Here is a 24,388-nt window from a genome sequence, read left to right on the forward strand (position 1 = left end):
CCACTGAAGCTTCAGGCTCGAATTCTTTAGAATCCACCGAAGAACAACTCTCTCTCTCTTGTGTATAACAAACAAAACCTTTGATGTACTCTCTTTAAACCATGAGTTGAATACTCAATAAAACATCAAAGAAAACTAACAAAATATCCTCAGATATAAACCTTAAGAACCAAAAAGAAGATCTGGAGGAATTGTGGAGTGGTCTAGTTTTGGGAGAAAACCAACTACTTATAGAAAACCAAAAGTAATCCTAGATTTGGAAGAAAACTCAATCCTAATTGAAATCCGGAAAACTGTGTTCGCACGGTCCGCTCGAGGGTGGGACTTCCCACTCGAGCGGAGACTTCAAATTTTGTGATTTCATATAGGCTCCACGCTCGAGCGTCAGTTTCTACGCTCGAGCGTCGAATCACACCATCTAGTATATTTGCAGGCTTGACAGAAATGCTGAGAGGGTCCAATCCCCGCTCGAGCATCACTTTCCCCGCTCGAGCGGGGAGGCCAAAACTGGAAAACTGAAAAAGGCAACTTTGGCAATTTTGAATGCATTTTTGCATTTTGCTTCGGTCGCGAGCTGACCGGGCAGCTCAACTCCCGTAATAATCAGCGAAGTGGCAATCTTGAAAGTATTTGTGTCACAAACTTCTTTGAAAGGCTCGATTCGGGTTGGATTTGCATCTAACAACTCATAGCCTCACTGAAATAAAAATGCGAATAAAATTACAACTCAAAGGAGTTTTGTCAAACGAGATTGCCAAGAAATAAAACCTAACATTAAGGTTTGCCAATTTTGCAAAACAAACTCAAAATACTCAAAAAAAGAAAAAGAAGAAGAATGAAGATGATTGATATTCACTTTATGTATGAGTTTTCAAAAAGATTATGGTGCACACCTCTCAAATGGTGTGTACCATATGTACCTTACAACTAAATAATAAAATGACATAATTTCATATTTTTAGAGTCATAATTAAAAAATAAAAATAAAAAGTTATAACTAAACAATACATGAGACATAACTAATGATCTCATGAGTCATAACTAAAATAAGGTCATAATAAGAAGAAAATTAGTTATAACTAAAAAAAAAAATAGTATAACTTAAGAGTATATATGATATGAGGTGTGTGTAGTAGAATTTTTCATGAATTCTACAATACAAGAATTACATCTAAATCACACATTAAATTTCTAGTTAAATTTATAGATTATAAGACTTCGTTTGAGAAGTGGGTTGGTTTTTTGACTATTTTAGCCTACGGCTAAATCTCGTTTGGGTTGGGCTTTTTGACTTTTGTGAGAAAAAAAGTAAAACGATTATGGTTTGAATGTGATATTTTATCTTATTGATTTTTTTGCTTTTTTAGTGTGACTATTTTAGCAAAAAGTCCCCCAACCTACGAGCATCTCCAATGCATTGCTAAAATAGTTGCCAAAGCCATAATATGGTAGCTTGGGCAAAAATGGCTTCTCCAATGGCATGCTATAGCAGTTACCAAATTTGCCAAGTCACCCAAAAACCAACTGCTTTCTTCCTTCACTCCTTCCCTTTCAGTTGGGCATTTTCTAGAAAAACCTCCCAAAAATGTTTGAAGTTTTTTTTTTTTTTTTTTAAAAAAAACAAAATTCAGCATTTAAAAAAAAAAAAAAAGAATTCACCAATTTGTTACTTCAAGGTGTGTCAAAAAAAAAAAAAAATCACCAAATTCACCAATTTGTGCCTTTTCCAAACACAAATCTCACCAATTTATAACTTTGAAACAAATTTCAACAAATTTCACCAATACAAAATGGCTATAGAAAAAAATATTAAGAATAAATAAAGAAAGAAAAACCTGGAGGGATCGTCGAACACCAAGAAGCGAGAGATGCCCAGATTGTGAGAGAGAGATGGACTGATCAATAGAGGGTTTCGTTGGACTGATCTTCATTAGAATGATAGATCCGATGAGGGGATAAAGGGGCATGGATGATTTAGGGTTTGTTTGTGCCTCATCATCTTCGTCTTCATTTTCGATTTCATGGGTTTCGGGTTTCTCAAACGATTTAAGATTTGAAGGGAAAGAGAGAGAGAGAGAGAGGGGGGGTTCATCATCAGAGAGATGATGAGGATCGGTGATGAATGAGAGAAAAAGTGAGAGAAAGCTGAAGAGAAAGAGAAACAGAGAGGTGGGAGTCGGTGATCGGTAATTGGTGATGAGTGAGAGAAAGAATAAGAGAAAGTTGAAGAGAAAAGAGAAACAGGGGGGTGGGAGTGAAAGAGAGAGAGAAAGCGACTTGGGAAGAGAGGGGAAGATGATTCTAGAAGTAGATCTCAGCCGTTAACGGTGAGGGTGAATTACATTTTATTTATTTATTTATTTGTAGTGGTTTGTTTTTTGGTAGGGTGAATTATATATATATATTTTCAATTTTTCAATTTCTTTTTCATTTTTTTATATTTATCTAGTCGGGTATAATGTAAATATATATATATATATATATATTTTTGCAAACAGTTAAAAAAATGTCACAAAAGACAAAAATTAAACAAAAAAAAAATTACTAAAAACTTATATCCAAACAACATCTACGAACTTAGAGGGAAAATTGGTTAAAATTGCCAAAATAACATATGTACCATTCGAGCACCATTGCTATGATTTAACAAATTATTATTACTCACTGCCAAATTATAACAATGACAATGGTATTATAATAAATACTATTAGAGATACTCTAACATGCCAAACGGGGGCTAAGGCTTTTTGAAACTCAAAACCTAATGTAATTTTTTAGTGATTTTTTGGTTGTCTTTTAAATAAAAAAAAAAAAAACTTTTGACTTTTAAAATATACTCTATTAGACCAGCCAAAAATGTAAAAAAAAAAAAAAAATCACTAAAACCAATAATAAGGCCTTGTTTAGGAACATGTTATTTTAATAATTTTTTAATTTTTTGGTTAAAATATGAGGTGAAAAAAATTAGGATGATAGGAATAACTTTTTAGGTTTTTATGAAAGAATGTACAAAAAATAAAGAAAAAATGAAATCTTTGACTTTTTTTTATATGTTGTTGGCTTTTTAATTTTTTTAATATTTTTTGACTTTTAAATTAAAACAGTGAGTCGGCAAATGAGACATAAGTAAAAAATTGAGAGAATTACCTGATAGTAATAACAGCGAAAGAAAATTACAAATTAATAAAAAAATTATAAATATTTATAATATTTTTTAATTTCTTGTAAATATTTTTTGACTAACCCATGTCAATATAATTCTCTTAAAAAGATGTGTACCATATACATTTTATAATTAAAAAGAAAAATAACATAATTTTAATTTTTTAAATTATAACTAAACACAACTTAAAGCATAATTAAAAAATTTATGAATTATAATTAAAATAATATTATAACTAAAGAAGAAAATTGAACATTCAAAAGAAAAAATCACATAAGAAGATATATGTCATACATTTTTTAAAGGGGTTATATTAGAATTTCCCCTAAAAAATGTACTCCGTTTTTTTTTAGTGAATTTTTTTTTGGATTTATGGTTTTTACCCAATATTCTGGCGGGACTTTTTTGTTCCAGTTCCCTCCCAAACCAACCTCCCAAACCCTTGATTAACATCACATCTTAAGCACATTGCTATCAATACCATTGTAGAGATCGATCACTCCTTTCAAATCCTTGCAATCTTGACAAAAAAAAAAAAATGATGAAGCAGAGTATCATATCGAAGAAGAAGAAGAACAAACAGTCCATCCCAGAACAAGTTCCAATCCAAGTCATCCTCGAAATCCTCTCCAGACTCCCCATCAAATCCCTCTTCCATTGCCAACTCGTTTGCAAAGAATGGTTTTCTTCAATCTCAGACCCACACTTCGCTAAACTCCACCTCTCAAGATCACCCATCAGCCTCTTGATCAAACCCATCTTCAGAGCATCCAGACAACTCCGCTTGTACGACCTCCAAATCCTCCACAAAACCCATCCCCGCGAAGCCCATCTCAAGCTCACTTCTGAAATCAACATCCCATATGCGGGTCAAGAAATTGTGAATTCTTGTAATGGGTTGCTCTGTTTGTGCCACATTTCTGTGATTTATGTGTGTAATCCGATTCTGGGCGAGTACATTACCTTACCATATGCAACCTATGATGGACATTACAGTGTTCCCACTGTTACTGCTTTTGGGTTTAGTCTCAGGACTAATCAATACAAGGTTATACGGTTTTTTATCGAACGGGTTGTCGAGTCAATCAACCCCATTACTGAGTTAAAGACTTATCGTGATGATCCAAAAGCTATGATTTACACAATTGGTGGGTTGTGGAGAAACTTAGGTAGTGTTCCTTATTATTTGACGAATCGTTCGTTCAATTCTTTCGTGAATGGAGCTCTTCATTGGCTTAATTTTACGTGTGATAGTCCTGATTTCATTCGATGTTTTGATTTTGATAGCGAGGAATTTCGGGTTGTTCCTGAACCTCCTGAGTTTGGTCTGCGTAAGGAGTTTTCGGATCATATTCGTGTGGGTGTGCTACGAGGTAGTCTCTCCATTTGTGATTTTTCTAGTCCTCTTCGTATCTCTATATGGTTAATGAAAGATTATGGGATTAAGGAATCATGGAGCAAAGAGTTGGTTATTGAAGATGGGATTGGTAAGAGAGGAAATTTTGACTGTTATGAGCCAATCATGATTCTAAAGAGTGGTGAAATCTTGATGCTTGTTAACAAGGATGCTCTCAAGATGTATAATCCTAAGTTGGGTAAATTTAAGAAGCTAAATACTTATGGGATTAAATCAGAATTTTATGGGACTGCTCATGTTCCGAGTTTTGTTTCCCTCAGGGATGTTGCCAAAAGAGAGAAATTTTCTTTCGTGTGTTAACAGTCGCCAATGCAGGTACATATTTGTATTTGTATTTGTGTTTTTTTTTTTTTTGGTTTCGTGAAAGTAAATTTTTGAAATTGAAATCGTTATGCATCATTATGAGTTTTTAGTATCTGCCATTGAAGTCTTGTATATGTTATACTTGCTAATAATTTGCTGTATGTCAAGTGTGTCCACTATATATTTCTGTTGTTTGGCATTTTGGCTTTGTTGAAGTTTAGTCTTGACCAAACTCATTTGTGTTATGTACTTTCACAAATGCGCTGTCACAAAATTTGTTAGGATGGAGTTTTGAATTTAGAGTCCAGGGGCAATTTCTGCAAATAGAGACAATAGGCATTAGGGTTCAAGGAAAGGTGTGAAGGTGCGCCCATCCAAGGGTCAACACCTTGATGCCACACACATTTGTGCTTTTTGGAGAGCCAAAGACATGCCTAAGAAGTTGTTGGTGCAAGTGCAAGCAAAGACCCATGGCTTAGTGCAAGATAGTCCAAGACATGCCATGAAGCAACCTAGCCACCAAGTAGCAATTTTAGGCCAACTTTTAGAGGGTCAAATGTAATCTTTTTGCCTTGTAAATTTTTATGTAAATACCTTAGTATTAAAGGTGTTTTGGGACCAAGAGTTGTAATTTTTCTCTTTTGGTAGAATTTTAAAAAATTCATTATGACTCTTCAAACATACTGGATGTTTCCTTTTGCTAGCTAGGAAAAGGCTTAACAAGCTATATTAAGGAGGGGGTATGTGACATCCCTGTTCTGTATTATGCTAATTGGTCTTTAATTTGTTTATGGTTATGTGTTTAGCATGGTTTTGTATGCCATTATGTGAAAATATGTGGTTTTGAATTTCTATCTGTTCACCGTAGGAATATCTGTTTGATTCTACCGCTTCGGAAATTAAATTGGAGGCCTTATCGGCCACAGAACCCGAAATTGATTACGCCGTTGTGATTGGCATAATTTTTAGAGCCTACGGTGAAATTTAATTAGAAATTGATTCGGGTCAGATTAAGTTGATTAAATTGATAATTTAGTGCCCAATTGTTTATTATTATTATTTTGGAATAGTGGGGTTTGATGTAAAAGGGCACTACACCCTCAATTCCTTCCCTTATGTGGCTTTGGCTGATTAAACTCTCTAGAGAGAGTGAGAGACCCGAAATTGAGAGAGAAAGGGGGAAATCATCTAAGTTTGCTCTTGAAGCTTTGGAGTCTTGAAGGCTAGCTCAAGAATTAACCATAGTTGAGAAGATTAAAGCTCTTTGGTGAGTAATTTTGTAAATTCAGAGTTGAATAAGAATAAAGAACATGAATTTAACTGAGTATGATGAAATTGAATGGGTTTTGTTGGATTAAAGCTTGATATATGCATGCATGTAAGGAAATGTTTTGAAATAGCATGTATAAGCTTAAAGTGCATGATTCATGTAGAGTTTTGGTTGAAACTCCTGTTTTGATCACCATTTGGGTTATCCAAGTTGAGAATGTGGCTAATTCATCACATGCATGTACAATCCATGGAAGTAGAAGCTTTGAATGCATGAAATGGCTACATTGGTAATGAGTTGGTGGAAAAATGAGCCATGCATGTAGATAAACTATGAAATTGAGCTTCAATATGTTGTAATTCTATGTTTGTACCATGTTAATACATGATTATGTGAAGTTTGGACCGAAATCATGCATTTAGAGCCTTTGAATGTCGAGATGAAGCTCAAGAACTCAATCTGGAAAACCCAGATTTTCGATGTCCGCTCGAGCGGATGAAGTGTCGCTCGAGCGGAGAAATCGAGCTCCCAGCATTTTCTGCAGACATGGTTCCCGCTCGAGCGGGGAGCTATGTAGACAGGCAGTACGCTCGAGCGGCCGAGCTCACGCTCGAGCTGGAATTGAAGGCAACCAGTACTTTTGCAGACCTAAGGGTCCGCTCGAGCGGAGAAGTCCACGCTCGAGCGGGGACCCTATTTTCTGAAATTCTGTTTTTGCATTTTGTGTTCTGTTTTCCGTTCTCTTTCAGTTGCAAGCACTCTTAGGCATATGTTAAGCATTGTAAATGAGTTAATGAGATAATAATAAAGCCTAAAGAGGAATATGTGAATTAAAAAACGGATTGAACTGTTAATGACCCTTTTGTGTTCATGAAACGTGTAGGGTCAAGCTCCAGGGCGAATCCACAAGCCGATCACTGTGAGTAATATCGATATTCGAATAATTGTGAATGTCCAATTGTCTATTCCCTCATAAGCTTTATGAATTGCTGGAATTGCTGATTGGGATTGTGGGCAAAAGTCTGACATGAAAGTAATTGGACCTAAGGTCATTTTGATAGAAATGAATGGACCAGAGGTCGTTTTGATAGAGATGAATGGACCAAAGGTCGTTTCGATATGAATAAATGGACCTAAGGTCGTTTTGACGTAAACAAATGGACCAAAGGTCGTTCTGATAAACATAAATGGACCAAAGGTCGTTCTGATAGAAATGAGTGGACCGAAGGTCGTTTTGACATGAATGAGTGGGCCGAAGGCCGTTTTGACATATATGAATGGACCGAAGGTTGTTTTGATAGAAATGAGTGGACCGAAGGCCGTTTTGACATATATGAATGGACCTAAGGTCGTTTTGACATGAATGTATGGGCCGAAGGCCGTTTTGACGTAAACGAATGGGCCGAAGGCCATTTTGATAGAAATGAATGGGCCGAAGGCCATTTTGACGTAAATGAACGGGCCGAAGGCCGTTTTGACATGAATGGAAATCTGAATGGGCCAAAGGCCAGAATGTTTGGAACTACAGTCACTTGATTTGAATTTCGTATGGTTATATATCTGTTAAATAGAAATAGGAATTGGTCCTAAGGCAATTTGGAACACGTTGTTCTACATTGTTATGTAACTCCTGTATTTGATTTGATATTATTCACTGGGCTTTCGCTCACGCTCATTCATGTGTTTGTAGGTGAGCCAAGAGAAGTCCAGACCCAGCCTCAGTGAAGTCTGTATGGAGCAACTAAGGTTTTGAGAGAGTCAGCCCTTGTGTCTCACGCACGAGACCCGTCTTCGCCCTTTTGTTATATATTTACATTTTGTCAGGTCGGCGAAGTTTTGAATACGTCTGTGTATAGTTTTCATGGGTTGACTTAGTTTGGATGATCCTGTCTGTATAGAATCTTATGTCATTACACTTTTTGTTGTGAGTTATTAACGTACATATGTATGGTTTGTTTTGATGTGCCATGTAAGCACAGCTCTATGGACAAAGTTTTAAATTTGGCTTCCCTTTGGTCCCCTTTACTCTGATGTGTTAAGTCTGTTTTGGTTTGAGGCCGTAGGTGATCTTAGGATTACTGGCCGGTTACGTCCTTAAACCATGGGGGCGGGTTCGGGTCGTGACAGGGTACCTAAGTGTTGAACCAGACCACTTGTGCCTTTAATGTACCCCAACCTAGCTCATGGTAAGGCAACTTTTGTAGCACTTTTGTTGCATTGTTCAACTATTGTAATGCCTTCTTTTGAGTAATGAAAAGTTCATTTCGCCTTTAAATTGTGCAAAGTCTTTCAATTGTTGCTTACTTTAATTTTAGCTTGTTGATTGCTATTTTGTGGCTTGTCTCCAATCTTGTAGCTCAACAACTTAATTAATATTGTGTTTGCTTGTCTTTGCAAACCTTTTGAGCATTATTGGCGGGCTAGTGAAGAGAGTTAACTAGCGCCACACACATTTGCATATGTTTGTCAAGGCTTCCGCATTGCCAGTGTGTGACAAAAAAAGGCCAAGTCAGATTCTTGCTTATTGTTAAGTGTTTTAACCTTTGCAAGTCCAGTCCAAATGTTTGTGTTTTTATCCTCCCTTGTATCTATACCCAAATACGTAATAGCTGCTTTTGGGGTTGTTTTTGTTTTTTGGAAGAACACATTATGTAAAAAAGGATTTAAGTTTGGAAGAGCCTGGAGCTGCCTACCATCTTCTTGTTCTTCACAATGAAATATACTTGATTGGAAGGCAGCAGGTTTGGTTTGGGTAGAAGAAGAGCTTGTGATCGGTATGGCTTCACAAATACTTCGTCTATATTTGCCTCATAGCTTTCGTCTGCCAAGTGCGTTTTACTTTAACTTGAAATTTTGACTACCTAGTATTGTGGTATACCTATTAGGGAAGTTCGAGTGATAATTAATGTCGAGGAGTGGCATATGCTATGGAATAGAATACGCGAACAGGACCTTTTGCATTATTCTATCTTTCAACCAATATTATTGAGGTATTTTAATAATAATGAAAAAACTAGCTCTCCTTTGCCTTCAGCATTTTCCTTGATGTGGCTTCTTGTTCTATAACTCTTTTTCCTCCTTACCACCATGTCATAAATCAATGATTTTCAATTTGAGGGATTCTGTGTTTCCCCAGAAGACTGTTATCAAAACCCTCAGGCATTATTAGAGTTTGGAAACTGCCTCCTGCCCCTGCCAATCTTCGAAAGGGGAAGAGCCAGAGGTCCCCTGTGCCTTCTACGTTTGGACCAACATCCCTCGGGGGATTCATAATGATAGTGATGGATCCTTTATACTTGGAGTTACAATCACAACCCTTGGTGTGGTAGTGAGAAATATTAGGATTGAGGGTGGATAGAATAGGTTTGAGTCTTCTTGTTTCATCCCCTCTGATTTCTGAAACTTCAGCTTGGAGTTTTGAAGCTGTTTATCCAATCTGATTGGCGAAAACAACCTGATTTCTCAATCATTATATCCAGCCTTTTTCATGGCTCCTCATAAAAGTTCATGCAGTTGGTGCGAACATAAGCTCTCTTGCAGAGTCCCTTCAATTCTCTTGACCCAAGACAAAAAAAAAGCAAAGCATGGAGATTCACATTCCTCTTTAAGGGTTCGCTCACGCTCAAGTTTGGCTGCTGCTGTTTTCAGTCAGATGAAGTCTAATTGTTAAGTTCATTTTCTTAAAAAAAAGAAAGAAAGAAAAAAAAGAAGCCGAAAAGAAAAGAACAGAAAAAAGAAGAGTTAAATAAATAAATAAAGAGCAAGAAAAAATCACTAGACATCCGTGGCATACGTGATATTAGAGGTGTTTGGGCTGGTGTCGACTGCAATATATGCTCTGGGCTCTCTATAAAAGTATAGTGTTTTGGGTAGAATGAAATTCACCTGAAACCATTATCACGGACCACAAAGTATTCATAGGATCATCGTTATGAATGTCAACCCACTGGCAAGATTGGTCATATTGTGAAGATATTACACTTGTGTAGCTGTTTGGAAATAAATTTAGCTGTATGCTGCTGTGGTGCAAGTTCATTAGATTTATTAGTATTCAGTACTGACAGTTACTTTCCTGTAACAATCATGTCATACTTAAATTGATTTATCCATGCTCAATGCTATGGCAAAGATTTGAGGTCATTATTCATTATTGTGACATTCGTGTGGAAAATCCAAATGGTGTATGTTGTTTAGGTAAAACTCTGTAGCAGTTATATAATTCATCTCTACAGGTAGACCAGTAATCTCTCTGATGCCACTAGTATGAATATAGATTGGTGTGCATTTCTTCTGTATATACACTCATCAATTCCTAATTTGTGCTCGTGTGTAAATGTATCACGTTCCCTTTTTTGGTACATTTTTTGCTGAAAAATAACCTTGTGCCAAGTAATGGAGTAACTACTCTTATCATTAATATAGGATCGCGTCTAGACTGGGGCCAATTGTGGAAAATCTGACAAACTAATCTTCCAAAAAATTTATGACAAATTTCATTTGAAAGATCCAAACTGGTTTTGATTAGAGTACGCTACTGTCTAACTTATAATTTAATGAACCGGATGTGCAGAGGCTAAAGCGTTGGAAAGGAACCAAACCCTTTTTCTTGGAGGAAGACTGACGGATCGTAGTAGTCCTTCAGCGAGTGAAAGTTTGCTTTTGGGTGTAGTTATGCAGGAGCTATTTTGTTGGCTAAACCTACCTTGTTGCTATTTTTGAAAAATATGGTGAAGTTTCTTTTTTCGTTCTAGTTCTTTATTGTGTCAGCACAAGCAAGAATTATTTGAGACCTTGAACTTTTGGTTTTTGGGTATTGTTTTGCAGGAGTTTTACTTCTTTGGATTCAATGACATGTTATTGTAGATGATGTAAGTAGAACATATTGAGAATTATAGTAAAGTGTAAAAAATGAGAAAAATTAATTGTAAATCAATAGCATGCAAGTGAGATGTATGCTCAAGTGAATGTTGTGTTCTGGGTCACAGTTTTCATTTGCACTTTCATTGATCTGCAAATAATTATTATTTTATTGTTTGAATTAACATTGATGTTGTGAAATTTTATTGTTGGAGCTAATGTTTGCACAGTGAATTATAAAATTTAAAATCACATGGATTTGATAAAAACCTCTACCATAATATATTTAGATGTTCCTTTTGAATTTAGATAATGAATAATATAAAATCACATGGATTTGATGAAATAAAATTTGAAAAAAAAACTCTACCAATGGATTTAGATATTCCTTTTGAATTGTTCAGCACAACGCATTAGTAATTCATATTATTTCTCCAGTTTTGAACCCCAAGTCATGTGATTGTTTGCAATATACAATAAAATTTGGGTGAATTACACTCTCCTCCCTTATGGTTTGACAAAAAAATAGTTAGCCTTACTAGTTTGATATAATTACACTAATATCCTTTTAATAAAATTAAAATCATCAAATTAATGCAAATGGTAGGTAAATAGATAAATAATAAATGTGTTTGGTTTTAGTTTTTTGAATTCAATTTTTTGAAATTGAGTTTTTCGTTTTTTGTGTTTTTTTTTTGTTTGCAGTGAATATTTTTAAAATTTTAAATAATTTTTTTACTTTTTTGGATTCACATTACTTAGATGTATCTAAATAGTAAAAATATTTGTGAAAAATATTTTAAAAAATTAATAAATACACAAAAATATAAAAAATGTATTGAATTTTTGTGTGTGTATTTTTGTTGTTATTGTTGTTGTTGTTGGTATTTAGTGAATTTTTTAAATTTTTTTTACAAATATTATACTTTTTAGTGTATTTATGTTAGGTGCGTCTAAAAATTTTAAAAAATACTTAAAATATTAAAAAAAATTCATTGAAAAGTGGTTTTTGGAAACCAAAACCAAACAATTATATGACTTGTAAATTGTTGATGAAAAAGATTCGAGTGCTATTTTTTTTTTTTTGAGGAAAAGATTCGAGTATTATATAAATTAAAACCTTCAAAGAGATTGGTGTAATTATGTTAAAAATGTAGGACTAATTGTAAAATTTTCAAATTGTAGGGGAGATGAGTGTAATTTACTCTTAAAATTTTGTAATGGTAATTTAAATGCGCAATGTAAACCAAAACACATTCAATTGTTGTTTCAATAGATAATTTAAGCTTAAAAAATAAAAATTCATACAAATGAATAAATAAATAAATAAATTTTTAATTCCACTTAATCCTAGCACACAAATCTCATGGTAGGGTTGAGCGTGAATTAGTTTGGTTTTGAAGCAAATTAAGATCAAATCATTATTTACAATTCTATAAAATTCGTAACTAAATCAAATAATGAAAATTTTAGAACCAAATCAAACCAAAGCATGAAAACACAATTCGATTTGGGTTGAAACTACAATTTTCATGAATTTTTTCATTATTCACAGCATGTTTAAAGATCAAGAAATATATTATTATTTTACAAATAAATTTATTTAAATAATTGTTTGGAAGTAGTTTTACTATTATTCAAGAATACATTTGTAAACAAAGAGTTAAAAACTTACGAATTTATACAAGATACCACTAAGATATTTGATTGTCTATCGTAAATAACAAATTATACAAATGTATAAGATACTAATAAGATATTTGAGTATATATATCTAAACAGTCCTGTTTGTTTCAAACTTGGATCATGACTATAAAATCATGGACCAAATTGTGAAGTATGATTCACCTATTTTAAGAATTAGGATTGAACCATGCATTGACAAGGAAATGGCAATGCAATCAAATGGGCAGCGTATCCTCCTAATCCCCAAAACATTCTCTCTTGAACCTTGGGAATTGGGTCCTATTTATAGGCTTTCCTTGATACCAGAATATACCAAGTGGCCAAACAGTGCTGTGACATGTGTTGTAGGATATTCCATCCTGAACCACTAAGCCTTCATAGACATGTGTCTTTTGACATGTACTATTTGTTTGGTATAAAACCTCAACGAGTGTTACTGTACTATCTATTTGGCACGAGCCTCAGCATATACCTTTTTGGCACGAACCTCAGCAAGAGGTGTCCTAGTTACCGCGACACTTGCCTTTTCAGCTCGATTTGCCCAAAACATGTACTCGTAGGACTTATGACCTATTATAGCCATACTAGTCTCTACTTCAGTGACTCTTTCACCTTTAGCCACCTAACCACAAACTCCCCAGCTTCTTAGGGCGCGGACCACTGCAAGGGTTATGACTTGTACCAAGTCTAAGGAGGCTTTCTTGGTCCTGCCTATGCAACCAAGATAGATCTTTAACCAGGATATATGAAAATGAGGCCCTTGCTTTTGGGCTACCCTGTTTCCATCTTCAAGGGGTCATCGTGGTATACTAACATCCTTGGTGCTTGCTATCAGCTTCAACTAGTAAGTGTTGGGGCTTGCTATCAGCACCAAGCTGTCACACCCCAAATCACGCATGATCGGTCGTGACCCACAGGGACTTAGCCCAAGGCACATGTAAGTCCAAACATGAGCCCAATATCACAAAAAATAAATGTAACAATAGTCCAGAAATAAATAAATTAAAACCCAATCTAGTTACAAGTCACAAGTGTAAATGGCAAAACCAACCCTAATCAATATCATCCAAACTAATGAGATATAAACAGCCCACATAACAGAATAATCTTAATTGAACCTCAATAAAAAATATATATATGAATGTCCAAGAGGTCCATGTGATTGAGCCCCCGTTATGCCATGAGTCCATTCTAAGTCCTTCTATCACTTGGAAATGATAAACAATTAAGTTAGCTAATAGCTCAATGAGTAGAAGTATGGATAGTAAATACAGTTTTGAAAAATAGGGTTCAATTCCAAAATAAAATATATATCACAGAAACTAAATTGACATGCAGTTTTGATAAAGACAATCTGTTTCAAAAAGAAGGTTGCACAGTTCAACAGTTAAAATACTCATGTCTCAAGAACGTAACAAATGACATTCTCCACTTAAAACATATTACAACATGATCATCAATAATTTTCTTGGTGCCAAGAATAACAAGTAACACGCCACAAAGTTCCTAAGGCAAGCTCGTTGGATCCAATATCGAAACAAGAGTCATTCTCGGGGTGACAACCCAGGCCTTTTTTGTAAGACGATACGATTGAAAGTCACCTAGCCTCGTCCGGATCTTTTCCTTACAATCGTTGAGCACTAGAGTCATCACAGCCTAATCCAGATATGTTCCTTAGTGGCCAGAGTCACTACACACAGTGGAATAATTTCCCTGGACTTTTATATACAGATGATCCTAATAATCAATACAATTCAGTTTCGCAAAACACAGTAGTTCACTATTATAAACATGAGACCATAACAAATAGTTTACAGTATGCCAAGTTTATACATATCTCAGAAATAATTTAATTCCATTGATAATATAATAATTTATCAAAACAGTTTAGTCCTGAAACAACAATTCAATTTTCTAATAATTCAGGGTAGGGGAACATTTATAAAAAAAACTTGTAGCATGCAACTACTTACCTGAACACAGTATAATATAATCCTCAAACCAAATAGGAAAGTTTAACTAGTGCCTTAAACCAAGTACGAAAACTACATGTCATTAGTAACTCAAAAATACTAAAAAGAATAAGAAACTAAGTAATCCCAAGCTAAATCACACTGTCACTGCTCAACCCAACTCACCGTTTCTATTAAATAATACCTAAGTTCATGTTATTCAAGGTCTAAAATTACCCAAGACCTTAGTTCAGATCGAAACCTAATTAAAAGTAACTTTAAGATAAAACAAAATTTTAAACAAGTTGTCCCAATCCATTCGCTAAATTTGAAAATTAAAAACCCACTCCATGTTGTTAGAAAAATTCCAAAACCCTCCAGATATCAACTAATATATCCCAAGTTTCAAACCCAATTGATTTTACTTGATTTGCTTATCAAAATAATTATTTACAATTAATTATATCCAAACAAGTTACTTTCTACAACGCTTTAAAGAAATTAATAGTTCTCTTAGTATACCCGAGCAATCAATGCAAGGAAAAAAATGTAAGAAACTAGACTCGTAACCGGTTCTAATGACGCTGATTTGATAATTTTTGGATTTATACCCAAAGAGAATGACACTTCCAAAGTTACTGTTTTATACTAGTTTTCTGGACAGATTTGAACGCATCAGTTTATATAGATTTTGACTCCAAAAATTATAAGAAAATTCTGGTATGAAATTCAATATGTAATTAGATTTCTGTAAAAATCTTAGTTTAAAATTCATTCGTTTAATATGGTTTCTAAATTTCTAAAGTCTGCGATTTTGTACAGAATTTTCAAATAAAGAATTACACCCATTCTTTACATATGAATTTAGCTTCTCATATTTTTTAATAGTATGTATATACAAAACATACATACACCTGCAATCTCTCCATCAATGAATTAAATAATAATAGAATAAGGATAAAGAACAAAAACAAAAGAAAAAAGAAAGATAAAGACCTGCTACACACCCAAAAATCCTTCATTGTTTGCAACATTTCCCCCCCCCCTTCTTTTCTCTCAACCTCTCTCTCCTGTGGCTGCTATTGCTGCTATATATTGTATTAGGCAACCAAGGGTTCCTATATATATATATATATATATCTAAACAAAAGGCTCTAGATCATTATCTTTTGTTATTTATTTATTTATTTTCTCTCTCCATTAATTTAAATAAAATATAACTATTATAGGATCAAAATATACTAACTAATTTGTCTCCTATTTTTTTTAATAGTAAATCTTGCCTCTAAATTAAAGACTTTCACCATAAATTTATTTTAGGTTTACCGGATGTACAGAGGCTAAAGCATTGGAAAGGAACCAAACCCTTTTTTTTCTTGGAGGAAGGCTGATGGATCGTAGTGGTACTTCATAGAGTGAAAGTTGGCTTTTGGGTGTAGTTATCACTACAACATATAAGAGTTTTAGAGACTAAATTTTTTAGTCTCTAAAAGTGAAAATTTTGTTGCAAAAGACATTTAGGGACCAATTTCTATCGTCGTGAGAATAGTCGCTAAAAAATCATCCCAAAAAGTAAAAAATAAGGCTTTTAGTGATAAAATTTTGAAAAATATGGTGAAGTTTCTCTTTTGGTTCTAGTTCTTTATTGTGTCAGCACAAGCAAGAATTTTTTAAGACCTTGAACTTTTGGTTTTTGGGTATTGGTTTGCAGAAGTTTTGTGAATTGAAGGTTTACTTCTTTGGATTCAATGACATGTTATTGTAGATGATGTAAGTAGAACATGGGGAGAATTATAGTATAGTATAAAAAATGAGAAAATTTAATTGTAAATCAATAGCATGCAAGTGAGATGTATCCTGAAGTGAATGTTGTGTTCTGGGCCACAGTTTTCATTTGCACTTTCATTGATTTGAAATAGTTATCACTCTCTTTGTTTTCAGTTTTCAGAATTCACTTTTCAGAAAATTTTACTTTTTTGCTTTCATTGATTTTTTTTTTAATATTTTAAGCAATTTTGTTTTAAATTTTTAGACACACCTAATATAAATACACTGAAAAAGTATAATATTTATGATTTTTTTTAAAAAAAATTCACTAAATACTAAAAATACAAAAAAATACAAAAATGCAATACATTTTTTGTTTTGTATTTTTGTGTATTTATTAATTTTTTAAAATATTTTTTCACAAATATTTTACTATTTAGATACATCTAAGTAAAGTACATCTAAAAAAGTAAAAAAAATTACTTAAAATTTTAAAATTATTCACTAAAAATAAAAAATATGAAACACAAAATACTCAATTTCAGAAACTGAACACATTGTATTATTTTATTGTTTGAATTAACATTGATGTGAAATTTTATCGTTGGAGCTAATGTTTGCACAGTTAATTATAAAATTTAAAATCACATGGATTTGATAAAAACCTCTACCATAATATATTAGATGTTCCTTTTGAATTTAGATAATGAATAATATAATATAAAATCACATGGATTTGATAAAATAAAATTAAAAAACACTCTACCAATGTATTTAGATATTCCTCTTGAATTGTTCAACACAACATATTAATATCATTTTGCCTCCCAAACATTTATGCATTTTTCAATTTGGCCCCCAAACTTCATATAATATCAATTTGTCTCCCAAACTTTTAAAATTTTGATCAATTTGGCCTCTACTCTCACATTCCATCTACAATCAAACGAAATTTGTTAACGTGGTACGAAATTTCATTTGGAGCTTCATTTTACTCCCAAATTATATTTAAAATCCAAAATTAAGTTAATTAACATAAAATTGGCATTAAATGTCAATTGCATGTTGGATTTTAACAAATTAAATCATTTAATCAATTTTTGTATTAACTCAAATTAAAAATAAATATTTTTTTTTACAAACGTATCAAACCTTATCTGTGCCCTACTTTTTTTGGATTTTATCATATCGACGTACTCATATCGTACCAGTACCAGTGCTCATAGCTGTGCATGCACTTCATAATTCTCAAATTATCTCGAGTCAATTTTGAAAAAAATTATTGAATCGAATTTTTTTTGGCTACTCTATGTGTGTACACGTGGCATTGTAACTAGTGTATCTCCCAAATTAATTTAAATAGAATTAATCGACTAATAATAATTTCAAAATTGAGTGGGAAAAAAAATTTAAAATTCAATTACTATCTAAATAATATTCAACATGACTAATACTCAATTTTTATTTAAAATTTAAATTTTTTATTTTTGAGATAGAAATTAAATATTAAATATTTTTTTTAATATTTAGGGGCTAATTGATTTTTAAGGTATAGTTTGGGGATAAAATGAAATTCTAAATGAAATTTGGTTTCACATCAATAAGTTTCGTTTGATTGTAGATGGAATGTGATGGTAGAGGCCAAATTTATCAAAATTTCAAAAGTTTGAAACACAAATTGATATTATACGAAATCTGGGAGTCAAATTGGAAAACGCGTAAAAATTTGAGGGGGAAAAATGATATTTCCTCTTCACCTATTTTAAAAATCAAAACCTAATCATATATTGAGAAAATCGAGGCTCCGTTTGGTTTAATTTTTAAAAACAGTTTTGAGATTTGATTTGTATTTTAAAAGATAAGTATTTGAAAAGAGTTTTGAAAATTGAAGGATGTGTTTGGTTCTCTTTTGGAATTTTGATTCCAATAAAAAAATTTCAAAACTCTTTTCAAAACTCATAACCAAACACACAACTTAAAACTACTCAAAACTCAATTCAAAAATTGTTTTCAAAACTCATAACCAAACATACAACTTAAAACTCAATTCAAAATTCTTTTCAAAATTCCAATGCAAACTCTTTTCAAAACTCTATTTAAAAAAAATTCAAAAAAATTACTTTTTATTTTGTTTTTTAAATTAATTTTAGAATCACGATTGAAGTGTGGAGTCATGTTTTGAGCTATAAGTTTAGTTTTGAAAAAAGAAAATTTGTTTAGTTATGAGTTTTGAAAAGAATTTTGAGTTGTATTTTGAGTTTTTTTTTTAATATTTAAATATTTAAAAAATTTCTTAATTTTATTTTTTAGGGTAAATATTTATTTATTTAGTTTAATGTGCACTATATTTCATACATTTGTGTACTGTATTTTTTTTAATATTTTAAATATTAAAATATTTATTTTTTTATTTTAAATATATAATTTTATTTTAAATATTTTATTTTATTTTATAAATATACTTTTAAATATTTTAATTTTTTTATGTGTTTGGTTACGATTTAAGTGTGGAGTTTTGAAAGCAGTGTGGCGTTTCGAGTTATGTACTTGGTTATGGGTTTTGAAAATAGTTTTTGAATTAAGTTTTGAGTTAGGTGTTTGGTTACGATTAGAGTTTGGAGTTGTGTTTTGAGTTTAAAATATTAAAATTAAAATATTTAAAAAATAAAATAAAATATTTAAAAATATATAAATAAAAATTATATATTTAAATTAAAAAAATAAAATTTTCTTATATATTTTTTAATATTTTAAAAAATAAATCTAAAAAATTTCAAAATACAACTCAAAATTCGAAAACTCATAACTCAAAATACAACTCGAAATTCTATTTAAAACTCAACTCACAATTCCACACTTAAAACACAACTCTACAGTTAAATCATAATTTTAAAACTAAACTAAATGCAGTTGAAAATTTCTTTGGTTATGAGTTTTGAAAATAATTTTGAAATGATTTGTAAATTTTTTTAGTTGAATAAATGGATGTGAGAGAAAAATTGATTGATTGATTGATGTGTAGAACATGAGAGAAAAAGAGAAGAGAGAGAAGAAAGAAAAAATGATTGATTGATGTGAAAAAAAAAGAGAGGAGAGAGAAAAAATAATTTTGAAACAATTAAAAAAAATGATGAACCAAACATATTTTTTGATTTTGTAATTCAAAAGTTAATTTAAAAATTAAACCAAAAACTAGAAAAGCAATCCGTTTACGATTTTTTTCTCGTAGCCCTACTTCGAACTCTGGATGATTGAATTTGTGAGTTTGGCTTCCCTTCAGTCCGTGATGGGACTGGAGGGTGCGGTTAGGCCTGTGAGGGCTCATCAAAGATCCCATTTTGATAATCTGAACCGTTTAATGTGTAGAACTCGTCGAGTACTACATGTTTGTAAAAAATCACGTTGATTGGATATTGATAACTACGTGATCAAATCAGTTTTGTATAAAACAAAATGGATGGTGAAAAAATAAACGGTTGATAAAAATTTGATCCGATGAAATAGCTATCTATATCTGATTAACGTGATTTTTTACAGTCATATAGTACTCGACGAGTTCTACACATTGAACGGTTCAAATTATCAAAGAAGGAACCTGTGGTAGGCCCATCCTCGCAACACCTCAATAAAATTGGTACCCAAAATCAACCTCCCAAAGAATCCACGTATCGCATTTAACCTAGTCAACTCTTGCAATGGCTTGCTTTGTTTGTCTAACCCTCTACCAACGATCCCATTTATGCATGCAATCCCATTTTGGGTGAGTACATTACCCTTCCAAAATCCCCCAATAGCTTAATTCCCATAGACTATACTTGTGTTTTTGTTGCTTTTGGTTTTAGTCCGATGACTAACCAATTCGAAGTGGTATGGTCGGTGCACCCAAAGGTCTTGGACCCTATGACCGGCCTACAAGCTAATGGAGACTACAACGAGGAAGAGATATACACGCTTGGAGAAGGGTCATGGAGAAGCATTGAAAAAATCCCTTACATCATTGTCAATGACTTCTTTGACGCAGTCCTCAATGGTGCTCGTCATTGGCTTCCTTTTTGTTGTATTGTCAATGACTCCTTGATGCATTCATCATTGGTTCTCTTCATTGGCTTCCTTTTCGTTGTTCTTGTCCAAACTTTATTTGTCATTTTGACTTCAGGAGTGAACAATTTCGGGCTATTCTCAAGCCTTCTGAATTTGATTGCCCTGATAAAGAATTCTCACATTATGTGCATGTTGGAGTGCTACAATGTTGCCTCTCTCTATGTGATGTTTCTACTGTCAAAAATGAGGTTGCAATATGGGTAACAAAGGATTATGGGGTTAAGGAGTCTTGGAGTAAAGACTTTGCAGTGAAAGATATGATCTATAATGGGAAATACCCAAGGTACCTACGTTAAGTTTTGTATATGCTTAGCATGGTAATATATAGTTTATTCTTGTTTTCAATTGAAAGATTTGGTTCATCTTGATAAGGAATGATAAGGAAGTCATGCTACAGGCCGCAAAGAAGAGATTAAGTATAGCATAAGTATCATGTTTCTGCAATGTACTGGAATACTTCTCTTGTAACAAGATTCTATTAGTTAGTTAGACAAGTAGTTAGATAGTTATCTTTGTAAATACAACTGATATATATAAATATCAGTAGTGATGTAAATGATAATAAAGAAATGATAATATCTTTCTGACTCAATTCGTCTTCATGGTATCAAAGCAAAGTTAAGCTCCAACGAGCAATCTGATATGGTTTCTTCAACAATAAAGGCTTCTTCGTCTTTCTCATCGCCTTCCGTACCTGCAAACTTGAGCATGTTGATCTCAAATCTTAACTCATTTGTTACAGTCAAACTTGATTGTACAAACTTCATAATTTGGAAAAACCAACTCCAGAACATTCTTCATACTACTGATCTACTGAAATTTCTTGATAGATCGTATGAGTGTCCTAGCCCTATGATACAAGATTCATCAGGTATTCAGGTTCCGAATCTAGATTCAATTATGTGGAAAACAATCGATGCTCATCTTTTGAGTTGTCTCATAGCTACGCTATCTTCTACACGTTTCACCTCTATTCTTCATTGCAGAACTAGTTCGGAGGTATGGAATTCCTTGGACAAGAGATTTACATCTTTATATCCAGGTCTCACATTCATCAATTGAAGATTAAGCTGAGTTCAGTTTCTGAGAAATCTGAATCCATGGAAACATATCTCAGTCGAATCAAGGATTTGGTTGATCAATTGCATATAGCATCATCCACAATTGATGATGAAGACAATTTGCTCATTACTTTAACTGGACGTCTTGATGAGTATAATCCTCTCAAGACAGCTATTAGGGCTAGACCTGAGCCTATTTCTATGGAGGCTCTTTCTTCTTTATTATGCTCCGAAGCCATTCATGTTGAAAGCGTGCTTCAATAATCTTCAGAGTTAACAGTTGCATATGCTACTATGAAGGATTCAACTTCATCCTCTTTTAAAGGTTTTACTACGTATCAATCTGGTAGAGGTTACTCTCAATATGATTCTAGAGGTTACAGAGGAAATAGATCCTCTCGTGGCAGATCTTCTTCCAATTTTGCAGATCTCAATTTCACAAGTCCAATTTTGACATTATTTGTCAAATATGTGGCAAGCCTAATCACTCTATGTTTGAATGTTGGCATAGGCTTGATACAAATTTTCATTTTTCTCCTCCATCTACTTCAAATCCATTTTCTTCTTCATTGCCTTATCCGCCTAAGGCCTATGTTGCTACACTTTCAGAAGATACCTCCTCTCAAGTTTCCGCCCCATGGTTCTTGGATCCTACAGCAACTGATCACATTACACATGATCTTCATCAGGTGAACTCTTATCAGCCTTATACTAGTATTGATCAGGTAACCATTGGTGATAGTTCTTCTCTTCATATCCAGCATACTGGTCAAGGTATCTTACCCACTTCTCATCATTCTTTTCACTTAAAGCATGTCTTACATGGCCCATCTAATTCTTCTAGTCTTCTTTCAGTTCAGAAATTGGCTACAGATAATAATTGTTCTGTAACGTTTGATGGTAATTCCTTTTTTATTCAGGACAATCACACCAAGGCTATTCTACACAGAGGTGTTCATACTCATGGTCTTTATCATTTTTTGCATCATTCATCATCTCCTTCTCATTCCTGTCATCACTCTCCAACTACTGAATCTGATTCCCTTGGCACCAGAGACTTGGCCATCCATCAACTCTTAAATTTCATATTCTAAGCAATCATTTGCATATTTCCATAAATAAAGATTTTCATTCTTGTAATGATTGTTTTGTTAGAAAATTTCATAGGTTACCATTTCATGCTTCTAATTCTATTGTAAATGCTCCTCTGGCTTTAATCCACACTAATGTTTAGGGCCCTTTTTCTCATTCTAATTCTTCTTACAGATTTATGTGTCGTTTGTGGATGATTTTAGTCGTTTTACATGGCTTTATCCTCTGGCTTATAAAAGTGAAGTTTGTTCTAAATTTCCAAAATTCAAACTGTTTGCTGAAAGACAATTACGTTTTTCACTTAAAATTTTAAGGTCTGATGGTGGTGGTGAGTTTATTAACACTTCTATGCAGTCTTTTATGCACATTACTGGTATTCTTCATCAGTTTTCATGCCCTTATACTCCTTCCCAAAATGGAGTTGCAGAGAGAAGACATTTACATATTGTTAAGACTGCTATTTCTCTACTGCATCACCAGTAGCACGGTCACGACACTGATCAATGCTATAGGCTAGGTCATGAGATTCAAGATCTCATTGACAATAAGGTGATAGCACCTCCCCAGAAACCCAATGTCACTACAAATCCTCTCCCACCACATAATCAAGTCCCTCCATCCCAGCATATAAGCCTCATAAACACACTTGCCGTCTTTTATGGCCCCAGTATATATATCACCCCTTCCCACCTACCTAAACTAGCATTGTTCATCCCTGAGAGTACGGATTTGTGCATGATGAACACGTCTACACTCCAACCTGAACCCGTGGTGGTGATAGTGGTAGATGAAGGGAGGTTGGCCTTGGTGAAAAATGTCAATCTGTTGCTCGAGGGCTCCGAGGACTTATCTAAAGGGGTGTACAACTCGTACTGCCATATTGTGCCAATCAATCAAGCTAAACCGGAAGTGGTGTTGGCGGCTAGGATGGATGTGAGTGTAGTTCGAGAGGATGGCCCAAGTCAGGGATTAGATGATCTGGCCGACCTGGAAGAAGACTTAGATAATTTACAGTTCTTTGATGAGCAAGATCAAGGGGACATGCATATTGATTGGTTTGATCTGAACAGGTCGACAGACAATTCTAGGTGGCTAAGTGATGAACTCGATAGAGATGAGAGAACTGAATTGAAGCTGGAAGAACAGAAAATGGGAACCGCTGCAATGGCCGGAATGGCCGATGGGAAGAGTAAACTACCGGAAAACACCAGTGTAGAACAATTGATTCAGGAACTAGGAATTGTTAGTATTGTACATACAGAGCAAGAAGCCACACTGAAGCATTTTGAGCAAGAAATGGGTGAAAACAACCAGAAAGCTGGAAAATCCCAACACCCTACGGGAGAGACTTGTAACGAGAAGATAATCCGAACAAAGCCGGACAAATCCTTGTCGACTGCCGAAGGAATCTGGTGGAATGACGACGACTTACACCTGGCCCATACTGATGAGGATTAGGGTGAAGATCTTCCTGACAACACTTGGTATGTGGAAGAGGTCGACCATATGATGAGAAGTGGCCGATATTTCAAACCACCGCATCTGGACCAACCCGAGGCATCTCGAAAGGATAAAGAAGTTGAGAAACAGAGGGAAAAATAGTTTGAAGAAAAGGCTGCGTTGAAACAGTTGAAGAAGATTCAAGCTGATATATCTATCTGGGGTTTGCTCATGGCCTCGCGAGTGCACAGATAGGTTGTACTGTTGGCGATAGATAAA

The 24,388-nt window shown here is 33.7% G+C and overlaps 1 protein-coding gene across 2 annotated transcripts; it reads left to right on the forward strand.

Annotated features, from left to right (window-relative positions):
• The first annotated feature begins 3,599 nt into the window (after positions 1-3,599).
• LOC114313785 (F-box protein At3g07870) lies at positions 3,600-11,096 on the forward strand. Of its 2 annotated transcripts, none has more exons than XM_082877166.1 (2): positions 3,600-4,895; positions 10,724-11,096. In XM_082877166.1, the coding sequence occupies exon 1, from the start codon at positions 3,702-3,704 to the stop codon at positions 4,878-4,880; it is 1,179 nt and encodes a 392-aa protein (XP_082733292.1). In that variant the 5' UTR covers positions 3,600-3,701; the 3' UTR covers positions 4,881-4,895; positions 10,724-11,096. The 2 variants fall into 2 exon arrangements, with proteins under 2 accessions (XP_082733292.1, XP_082733291.1); XM_082877165.1 differs by lacking the exon at positions 10,724-11,096 and adding an exon at positions 5,166-5,620 and having other exon boundaries at positions 3,621-4,895.
• The last annotated feature ends 13,292 nt before the right edge of the window (positions 11,097-24,388 follow it).

Source organism: Camellia sinensis, chromosome 7 (assembly GCF_055761805.1).
Source record: "Camellia sinensis isolate YWXY chromosome 7, ASM5576180v1, whole genome shotgun sequence".
Lineage (NCBI taxonomy): Eukaryota > Viridiplantae > Streptophyta > Magnoliopsida > Ericales > Theaceae > Camellia > Camellia sinensis.